We start from the raw sequence: 11,464 nt of genomic DNA, 5'->3' as shown, positions 1-11,464 counted from the left end.
TTTATGATCCACCATTTCTTTTTTGTTACAGATGAGAACTTTATATGGAAATGACTAATTGCCATGACTTTTGCTGATGAAAGGACTGATATATTTATAAAGCTTGTTCCCAATAATATGTGATGATTAACACACACACACACACACAGATCATATTTTTTCATATTAGTAATATAGAATTATTTCCAAGACCTCTCATCTATTTACTTATTCTTTATGTTCCAATTTTTACTTATGAAAGTTTCAGTATCAACAGACAAAACTATAATAATTAAGTTTTAGCAGTTCATTTTTCTTTCTATAAATGTATGTCTTCTGTGGTTGATAATGTACATGATCTTTTATTTATATAGGAGATAGGCACTTGCCCATAATGTTGTAAGCATGTATTGTTTAAGCAATCACAAATTATTTTCATATGTAATCTTTACAATAATATATGAGATACAATGGGAGATACAAAGCCAATTGATAAGATTGTGCCAGATGTCATTTTTTTTACTGAGACCTGTTCCTGTTGGCTTTTCAGATTTTTAGTAGATTCAAGGTTTCTTTTCTATTATTTTATGCTATATGTTCTTAAAGGCTAGGCAACTATAACTTATTTGTGGATATATCCAGTGAAAGCCTCTGGAATATTTTAAATATTGTTAAGATATAGTCATTTCTTCTTTCAAATTGTCTTATACGTGTCCCTTCCTCTTAAATCATGGAGGTGTAATTACTGTAATCGAAATCTGTATTATCACTCACTTAAATTTCCACAACAGTTTCATGATACTTGGTCCCCATTATCTGACTCATCTTACAGATCCATCCAGCATAGAATGTCTACTAGGTCGGTTCTGTAAAAACTGCCAAAAATAGTCATTCTAAACACAACTTTCATTGTGACTGTCTTACTCAAGAACCAATATTCATTTAAAATTATTTACTGCATGATATCCATGCTCTTTTGCATGATTTTCAAGCTATTACAACCCAACCCTAAACACAGGCCTTGGCCTCACACCAGGCCACGCCCTCTCATGACTGGGGCTTTATCAGACTCCTCCTCTTCTTCAGGTGCCACACCCACCTGTACCACTGGAATTCTTTCCTGGGTTTCTTCCTTAAAGTGGTCTTCCTTCTCACCTCCATACATGCCCATCCAAACTCTACAGATATTTGCAGACATGCCATCTTCTTCATGAAACACACTCACAAACCAGTATTAATTGCTCTTTCAGTTCTCCAAACAAACATCTGTATAGTCAGAACCTTGATAATAAACTGTTATTTTATTTTTTCAATAGATTTTATTTATTTATTAAAATTAATTGATTTATTTATTTTTGGCTGCATTGGGCCTTTGTTGCTGCACGCGGGCTTTTTCTAGTTGCAGCAAGAGGGGGCTACTCGTCATTGCGGTGCACAGGCTTCTCATTGCGGTGGCTTCTCTTGTTGCGGAGCACGGGCTCTAGGCGTGCCGGCTTCAGTAACTGTGGCATGCAGGCTCCAGAGCCCAGGCTCAGCAGTTGTGTTGCACGGACTTCGTTGCTCTGCGGCATGTGGCATCTTCCAGGACCAAGGCTTGAACCTGTGTCCCCTGCATTGGCAGGTGGATTCTTAACTACTGTGCCAGCTGGGAAGTCCAAACTGTTCATTTAGATGTGATGGTTTTATCTCTTCTATTAATCTGTGATTAAGGATATAGCAAAGACACTTTCTGACCTAATTATTTTGTAAAGTTGAGTTTTTAATAGTGATGGTGCTAAATCATATCCTCGGTCATTGATTAACTGATAAGTGACCATCAAGTTTTCTGGCATTGATGTTCTATGATTCAATGATTCAAAACCACTTGCCTCCATCTTTAGAAAATATTAACTTCAAAATTTTGCCCCCCCCTGCAGTTGTCCCCCTTCCGCTCTTTCACTGCAGAGGGCCCGGGTTCAATCCCTGGTCGGGGAACTAAGATTCCCCCAAACCGCGCAGCATGGCGAAAAGAAAAAAGAAAAAAAAGAAAAGAAATGAGGATACTGCAGGGGTTGCCTATGTACTGATAACTGAACTTGGAATGTTTTAGCAGGATATATTCTGAAAGATTTTAAGTTGTGAATAATTCTGCAATCTCTGGATCTCTGGGCTGCAGCTGCATTGAGGAATCATTAGTTGTATGACCACTACAGAGATATGAGACCAGCAAAATATAAAATTTGAGAAACCCTAAAACCAACTAAACTCATCCTTCTCGAGAGCAAAATACATTCTGGGGACTTGAGAAGCTCTGTCTGATGAATTCGGGATTCTTGGATATGGTATATGTTACTGCTTTTTTTTGTATCCTTTGTGAATCTCTGCAAGGCTTGTATTTTACGTGAGTCTGTTTGCTGATTTGGACATCTGTGATGCAATTTGTACAGTGTGTTACTTTTTGAAAATTAAATCTTTATAAAAGTCTTGTGGGGTAGGTAGCACATATCATTAGCCACGTTTTATAAAGGAACTTATGCTAAGGTGATGATAGTAGAGGTAGGAAATCTAGAGCAGTAGCAACTATTTATTTAGCTCTTAGTATATATCAGTGTGCTAGGCCCTTAATTAACTCATTTATTTTGCAGTTATCCAGCATGCAGAGGACTATTTACTTGAAACTAATAAAGCTTAAGCTTCATAATCCTCTTTCACAGGCACCATCTAAGACCTTAGAGAGCTCCTAGAAATATGTTCATGTGGTCATATGATTGGTAAAATTTGCCAAAGATTCTTTAACCATGATCAGCTAAGAACATAGTCTTTCCACTCCAACTTCTCCTTGGCATTCTTTCTTGTCTCGGGTGGTGTGGAAGGAACCTGTAAGGAGGAAATTTAATTAGGGATTCTTTTATTTGGGGGTTGTGGAATATGCTTACATGGTGGAATATAATTATGTGGCTTTCAGTTATTATTTACTTATAATTAATTCCAGTATTCCCAGTATAGAAATGGCTTTCTGGAATAACCCTATCACCCACTGTGTTATGATAATGAAAGAGAATTTATGCCGTAGTATGCATGTGTCTTATGGTGCCCAGAATCTGAAATCTAGTGATAGTGGAGGAGAAACAAGGTAAAAAATGTACAGAATCAGAGGCTATTCTGCGGAAAAGTCTCACAGATTTAGAGTGTGAAGTATAGTATGAAGGAAATATAATAGAGCTTTTCCTGAATTTAAAATAATCTAAAATTAAAAAATACTCACCAATAACAGAATGTGACACAGAAACATCTCTAAGCTATTGATAATAAGAATTTTTAACCTAACATGTTAGAGAAACTTATTATTTCTATAAGAAATTTAAATTATAAAATTCTCATTTGAAGAGGCACTCAGAGATTGCAGCCAAAAAAATATAAATAAATAAGTAAACAAATAAACACATGGATAAAAGTGTTACAGAAGTACTTCAGAGAATTAATAAAAACAATATTTTCCTGGATGTTCTGATACTTTTGGTATAGGTCCATTTTTTAATTTAATGATTTGTTATAATATCTTTACTTCTTCTAAATAGTAACTTCTGTATTTTTTATTTGTAATTTTGTATTATTTTTTTAAAGAGAATTGTACAAAACTTTACGTGCATCAGGCCCAGGACTTACCCATGCCTGCCAGGTCAATAATATTATCCATAATTTACACATGAATAACTTATACATGCTGGGCCAAGACTAGAATGTTGTATAATATGCTTTTTCCTTTCCACTTAGCTTCCTTTTGTCCAGATTGAATCAATTATAAGAGAGAGAAAAAAATTTGATACTATGCAGAAGACCATATCCATACATGAAAGGTATAGAAAAGGATAGGTGATTTAGTTACTTATGCATTAATTCTACTGAGTGTCAAATTTGAAGCCATTTTTTTAAATGGACAAATGCAGCTTCCCCAATGCAGGTCAATATGCAAAATATTCTCTCATTGTTATGCATTCGTTAAAGTAAATACTCTGTTGTATGGGACTCCTCTTGATAGACAATACTATTTTATGTATGATTTAGAGACTATATTTCAAATAAAAGTTCTGGAAATTCTTTTAATGCTGAAATTATGAACATATGTTTGAGACTTTGTAAAACATTTAATTATGAAAAACATTCCTTTGAAATTTTAAATATACCCTATCTTTATTTTGTTAATAGAGTATTACCATGTGGTGTTTTTATTTTAGAAATGTGGAGAATTTAAACAACTAATCTCTGAAGGATAATATTCTTTTCCAAAAGTGTAAAACTATTCTAACCTGGATGGTCAAGAAACAAAACTGAAAGCCTTTTCTGCAATAGAGAGTAATTTAAAACCTGTTTAAGAAAGAGAATGACCAATCCAGGTAGACAAGACTTGAGTTTATTTATACGATTCATATCTCCCTTCTTGAAAGGACATTTACAAACTTGATTTCAAAAATAAAAGAACTTCTGAATGACAAATGTTCACGTTTTAATTTCAATATTACAGGTATGTTCTTTTGTGATAAATTATCAGTTGAAAATGTTCCAGTGAAATCTGCTATCAATTAACACTTCATATAAGAAATAATAAAACATTTATTTTCAAGTCTTACATATATTACTTAAAATAGATACAAAGTTCAGTGTGTAATTTTTAAATTTTACTGCTATTTCAAGCTACCTGAAAGAAAATGCCTTAGTGGAAAAAAATGTTTTGATTGTTTTTACTAAGCATGACTTTTAAAACAAGCACTGTTAGTAACAGTCCGCCCATATGTTATTTAGCGATTAGGTAGGTCAAATAATGTACGATATTATCTTGAAAGAAAAGAAATAATAGTTGTTGGGCAGGTGCAGGTAAAATAATATTTGGAGACTATTATAATATGCAACTTAGAATCAAATTCAAGAAATTGATTAAAAATATAACATTGAACAAATTCATAAATAATTGTTTAGTTTCCATCTTTTAATATTAACCTCAGTGGTTGAAGCACACTGAAAACAATGATAAGGTAGTAAAAAAAACTGTACATCTGATTGACTGCTCGATGGAGGCATCAATTTGTTAAAACAGCTTCTCATACATATTTTCCTGTCCAAAAATATAAACTTGCTTATTTTCCACGTATACAAGTATCCTGTGAAATCCTGGACTCTGAAAAGAAAAAGATTGAGGTATAGCGTTGAATAAAGCATTAAAATGCATGATGTTTTTGGCTGAAATTCAGCAAAATTACGATCAGTAGAGAAGCGTTGATCGGAGTGTGCTTCCAAAAGTCTTCCAGGTTTTGCCCTCTGAGAAATTTGTTGGCGACATCAAATAATTGAACTCTTCAACATCAATATATACAAAGGCATTTTATTATTCATCAAAGAAAGGGAATTAGAGTCATCAGAAATTGCAACTTTATTTTTTCTTGATACATGTATTTATTGCCATCATAGTTCTGCAGTTTTCATAAAATTAGAGTCAGATGGAATTCAGAGGCACATGCAAGTTTTGGAAATGGACACAGAGATAACAGTATAGAACTGTACATAAAATAATTACAATTTATTAAACACACTGTTTTAGCACATCCTTGATGGATGGGAATGAGCACCATGTCTTTTATGAATATATATTTTTCTCTTTTTTTTTTTCTACAGCACCAAAGAAATCCAAATAGGAAAAGAAGAGATGAAAATTGGGAATCAAGAATAAGGCCTGTTTCCATCTTAGCCACACTATCTTATATTTTTATGATTTTCAAAGCTTTTGTCATGTGATTCTGCTCCCACAAGGGCATCAATATTTCCTAATTGGTACATATATACGTAGCAAGTTATTTTCTACACCATTCTTATTCAAAACTTGCATGTGGCATAAAATGGGTTGGTGGCCCCAAGGTATATTTTCTGTTGATTTCATATGTTCTTTGTCCTAATCTTAGCCAAGAAAACAAACAGGACCAACTTCAAATCCAAACTTCTGATTCTGATCACCAAAGTCATTGATCATTACATCAACGATAGGTACTTGGTCAATTTTCGGTGTATTGATTTCAATCACAGTCTTTTCATAGCCTTTTCTGGACTGTAAAGTTAAGCAGAGATAAAAGTTATACAATCATTTTATATTTTTAAGATATGTTATTTTTTCTTAAGCTTCTGAGTGGACATAAGAAGGTAAGAAAGAAGAGAGTGGAAAACAAATTTGCCATTATCTTTGTAGTAATTAACTCTTCTTGTTATCACTGATGTCATATGTATTTTTAAATTTTGAAAGTTGACGGTATTTAATACTTAGCCATAATTACTCAAGATAATACTCTAATATACTGCAGAGTTGGAGAGAATCTTACTGAACTGAAAAATACATTTTAACATGAAAACTGATATTGGTACTGGGTCATACCCTTACATAAATAATATATCCTTACCATTATTATAATAATTCTTATATGTATATATACACACACATAAATATATATGTATATACACACACACATAGACAAATTTGCTAAGAAAAATTTGAACACAGTATAGGAATTATAATGCAAGAAGTCTAAAGTTGAAGCATTTCTATTGCTATGTATTAATTTTATGAATAATTATCAATGCATTATATCGGGAAATCCTAAACCCTTTCTCCTTTTACATGCATTATGGTCTCTTCTTTGATCTATGTGTAACCTACTCACTTTGTTTATTTGTAATTGTGACTTCTCTTCACTCATCAGCTAAGACAACAAGCTTTTTAGGATGCTCTATTGGTCATTTGCTCTTACGAAATTACCATATGTGTGAGAAAGACAGTTCCAGAGGATAAAAATAACAAAATGATAATAACTGTCTAAATTGTTGTAACATAGTACCAATAAGCATGCCCCTATAAGCAAAATACAGGGGTAAGAATTATCTATGGTATAAACAGTATAATGATGATTCCTTTATCTGTCATTTTAGAGTCATGAATTAAGGAGGCAAATGAAATAAGACTCTTGATTTTTTCTTTTTTTTTTTCATTTCAGGAGTATCTAGCTGTAATAGTATTGAAATATCAGGAATAATTCCATAAAAATAACATATGATCCAAGACTACCTTCTGCTATGACTTTAAAAATGTGTCTATATGTATGTTTCAGAGTTTCTGTGTCTCTGTGTGTGTTTGTGTGTGAATATTAGTGGTCTCTAATATACTTTAATATGTCAGTGTTAAGCATCAAATCTTAATAACAATTGACATCCACTTCATGAGAGAAATCTGACTTAGGGCCAAAGTGGAATGGTTACACACTGCTTCTCACCTCTGTGAAAGAAGGCAAGCAGAGATTATACTCACCGCACAGCCATCATATAAGGCTTTGATGTAAGGGTTGTTGTCATAGGACATCTCCTCATCATTCGATCCCAGGAACCGAAGTGCTTTGTCATAGCTTCCTGATGACACATCGTACCAGGCTGCTGACTGATGACAGCTGTAGGTGAAATTTTGCCGAGCAGAAGCAGTCAGCAGTTTCAGGAATGTCATTTGCACCATATTAATGGAATTGCCTTCCACATCTAAATATGAAAGCTGGGAATAAGAGAATAAAGAGACACATAAAGACTCTTTTCCTCTTTTCTGTTATAAAAGAATAAAATCACTGTCAACAGTGAACTGTGATCCCAGAAGCGTGTGGATGCATCAACAGACCCATTTTCACTTAATGAAAGAAAGTATGCATTGAGAGTCAGAAGACCCAGATAGAGGACTTTATGCAATCAGGATGTATTCCCACCTTAGGTACTGTCAGCAATACTTATTTTGGAAAAAAATCACTTTACTTCTATATATACTTCAGTTTCCTAATCAGTCAGTAAGTATTACAAAAAATGCCTTTGTTTCCAAGAAATCTTTCATTATATTTGTGTATCTTTTTAAATAATAGAGTGGTAATATAGTAAAAATGAAAACTGAGGAATCTCAGTGCAATGCAAAGGTTAACTATTTTTATGTTGTTTGATTTCACCTATTTTCCTAATGTATCTACTTGACAAATTTTTCAACATGTTCCTGAATTTTTCATTTTGGCGGCACAGTCTTCAAAGAGGTTTTTGGTCTTCTAATTTTCAGCACAGACCTGCTTGTTTGTTTGTTCTTAGATGATGTACTTATATTCATCATTGTATCACCAGGACCAAGCATATTGCCCAAGACACGCAAGTGAATATTTGTTGTCAGGAAATACTTATTTTGTATTTAGAGCAGGAAAACAGTCTTAATTGCAAATTATTAAGAACTCATTTGTCAAGCTCATAATTTGTTTTATTGGATATAAATAAAGTATCTGGGATCAGCTGAAACATAAACCTATATTTTAAAAAAAATTAAGCAATTCACCCAGATTATAGATTCACTCAATATAAAGGCAGTTATCTGTGACTTTCCTCCTTTTTGTTGATTTTACTTAATTCTTACTGATAAACAGTTCAGATGATGAGGATCCTTGAGAGGTTGGAGAAAAAAAAAAACAATAACTGGGAAATCCACTCTAAGGAAAACAAAACAAAGCAGCAAAAAATAAAACCACACACAGAGTTCTATCTGTGCATGTATCTTTATTTCATACAAAGATACAAATGTAACATGGATATTTAATATGTGACTGGAAGACTGAACTAGACAGTTATGTCAAGTGGAGAACTTCACTCATATGTGTAGGTTCTTATAGGATAATAACTGTGTAAATAGTCATCAATGGAAAATAATACCTTTTTTAAAGAATGTTAAACTATTGAATAATTATCTGAATAACTGAAAAACGTTCATTTAAATACATTATAATTAACATTTTAAACACAAATATATTTTTAAACAGCTCTTAAATGCAAATTTAGTTTTGGCATCCAATCTTAAAATCTCTATAAAATGATTGATCACGAACTGGTAATTGTATGGAAATCTTTAAGTAAACTTGTGCTACAATACATAAAAGGTCAGGTCAGTCAGTTAACTTTATTTCCAGATGTAACTATAGGAAAAAAACATTTCACATTCCAAAAGTTCTTACTGAAATTGCAAACAAAGAATAAATTAGTTTTCAAGTATAGCGGAAATGAAATAGGGTCAGAGATACTAAATAGACATTATATTTTCTATATCTGATATTTCTAACATAATCCATTTTTATGATCTCTATCTCAGGTACTTAGGGAAATGCATACTTTATTTGATCTTAATATTTCAGTAAATTTAATATATTTCCATTTATTTTGATACAAAAATTTTAGACTTCTCTCTAAAATACCAAAGTGGTCTAAGAGGGAGGTGGGAGGAATTGGGAGATTGGGATTGACATATATACACTACTGATACTATGTATACAATAGATAACTATGAGAACCTACTGTATAGCACAGGGAACTCTACTCAATGCTCTATGGTGACCTAAATGGGAAGGAAATCCAAAAAAGAGGGGATATATGTATACGTATAGCTGATTTACTTTGCTGTGCAGTAGAAACTGACACAACATTGTAAAGCAGCTATACTCCAATAAAAATTAAAAAAACAAAAAAAACACAAAGTGGTCTAAGATTTAGATAGAGCAAACTAGGGAATACATGGAATCCTGCTTTGTATAATTTAGACTTTCACAGTAAGGGTCTAGAGATTATATAATTTGAACTTGTATTATGTACGAGGTTCAAAATAAACCACTTCATGCTGAGGTAATAACATACCAGTTTTCCTCTCTTAAATTCACTAAACCAGCTTCTTGGTTTCTCCTTTGGCCATGATGAAATTCTTACCTGTTGCAAAGGAACAGGAAAATTAGAAGGTAGGTTAAAATTATGAACAGTATTGTTTATGTATATATCAGTAATTTTCAGTAAGACTAGGATGTTAAAGAGTTTTTAAAATGGTCTACCCTGGATTATACAAAATGAGATAAAGAGCAAAATTTGAGATAGAGCTTGTGAATTCCAATTTAATGAAGACTGAGTCATTTTTTTTTTTTCCTGTTTTCTTTAATTGCTCAAAAAGAAGGGGGTGGGAAATAACTTGGTAAAGGCATACTAAGGGTTGGCTGTAGGGGACATGGGTGGAACTCTTAGGTAACCCCTTGCAAAGGAAACCCTCACAATGCCAGCTGGCATCTGCCATCAAGGCAGATACCGTGAGTATTTCACAGCCAAGGGAGGCATCCTGAAGCATCCAGCTAGTAACTCAGGGAGGGATGCTATGGAAAAGTCATTGGCAGGAAGCAAGCCCATTATTCCCTGCTGGGGAGAATGTTTAGAAATTTTTATAGATCCGAATTTATTGTTTTGCTTTACAAAGATCAGCAAAAATAAAGGTATATAGGCCTCACTAAGTATATAGGCCTCACTACAGGGAATTTGAGTAATCCTGTAAGGGGAGGCATTTCCATTTTCCCACATTTCTTTGTGGGCTAGAGGAGCTTTATTCTGCTTCCCCAAATGCAAAGTGTGGTTGGGAAACAGAAGTTGCTTTGTCTCCTGCCCCTACTACCCATCCTTCACTTACAAACTAAATGTCTCTCCTAAAGAGATTAGTCACACTTAAAGCTACTTGTTTGATCTTAAGGAGTTTCCGTGCCTCTGCATGCCTACTCCACTTCCTAAGAAGAATGTGATTTATTAAAACAATACAAATAAAGTCAAAATTTCACACCTATAAAATGTTTGGAGAATGTAATTATGCTAGTGAAAAATCTTTCCTTACATTAATAATTTGCCTGTAGCTTTAAAGATAGAACTCACATGTATTAATACTGCTAGGTGAAAATCAAGGAATGTGTTTGAAGAGACTAAACATTTAAAATGTACAAAAGTGCAGAGAATACTCTTATTTTATGTGAAAGAATCATTCTTTATAAAATTGTGTATTTTGAGCATAATATACAGCTGTGAGTTCTACCACGTGGTAATTGGAAAGAATACTACACATGCACTAAAATCTGAGAATCAGCTGTGCTGTGTCATGGAAAGCCATAGAATTTTAGAGAGCAAACAGGTGCATAAAGAATACATCTGGGTAAAAAATAAGAAAAGAAGTATTTGTCAACTCTGTGTGTCACTTTGGTGTCTTATTCATATTTATGCAAATGAAATGCTCTAATTACCCTGTAAGAAAAGCAGATAAATGAAAATATGACAGTATAATTTTCCTGTTTAGTTAAATATTGCAAAAACATGGCAGGAACTGTCAACAGTCACCACCAAAACAGATTGGTACTCACGCCCTCTGACTTTCTGTCTGGATAAATGCAAGTCTCACCACCAGACGTGAAATTACAGTAAACTTTGAAGGAATCTCCTGAGCAACCTTGGTTAGGATCAATCCAATATTCACCTGGAAGTAGGAAAAAAATATGTCATATACAAATACATTTATACCAAAAACTGAATACATTATATACCAAATTTTATTAGAGAAATAAGGAAAAATGAATATTCATTCATCTTTTTCCACATGAATCACTTTTATGTTTTTGGT

The 11,464-nt window shown here is 33.2% G+C and overlaps 1 protein-coding gene across 2 annotated transcripts in view; it reads right to left on the bottom strand.

Moving 5' to 3' along the window:
- Positions 1-5,429: 5,429 nt before the first annotated feature.
- COL11A1 (collagen type XI alpha 1 chain) overlaps positions 5,430-11,464 on the bottom strand; it is a 212,859-nt gene continuing 206,824 nt past the window's right edge. For both annotated transcript variants that reach the window (XM_061183781.1, XM_061183782.1), the window contains 4 exons: positions 11,208-11,320; positions 9,685-9,753; positions 7,301-7,534; positions 5,430-6,052 (listed from right to left, as the gene is read on the bottom strand). In XM_061183781.1, the coding sequence (XP_061039764.1) occupies positions 5,906-6,052; positions 7,301-7,534; positions 9,685-9,753; positions 11,208-11,320 (563 nt within the window). In that variant the 3' untranslated portion in view covers positions 5,430-5,905. The remainder of the gene's footprint in view (positions 6,053-7,300; positions 7,535-9,684; positions 9,754-11,207; positions 11,321-11,464) is intronic.

The sequence above is a fragment of the Eubalaena glacialis genome, chromosome 3 (genome assembly GCF_028564815.1).
Source record: "Eubalaena glacialis isolate mEubGla1 chromosome 3, mEubGla1.1.hap2.+ XY, whole genome shotgun sequence".
In the NCBI taxonomy this organism is placed as follows: domain Eukaryota; kingdom Metazoa; phylum Chordata; class Mammalia; order Artiodactyla; family Balaenidae; genus Eubalaena; species Eubalaena glacialis.
Note: the sequence above shows the minus strand (reverse complement) of the source record. Positions and strands in the feature narration are given on the sequence as shown.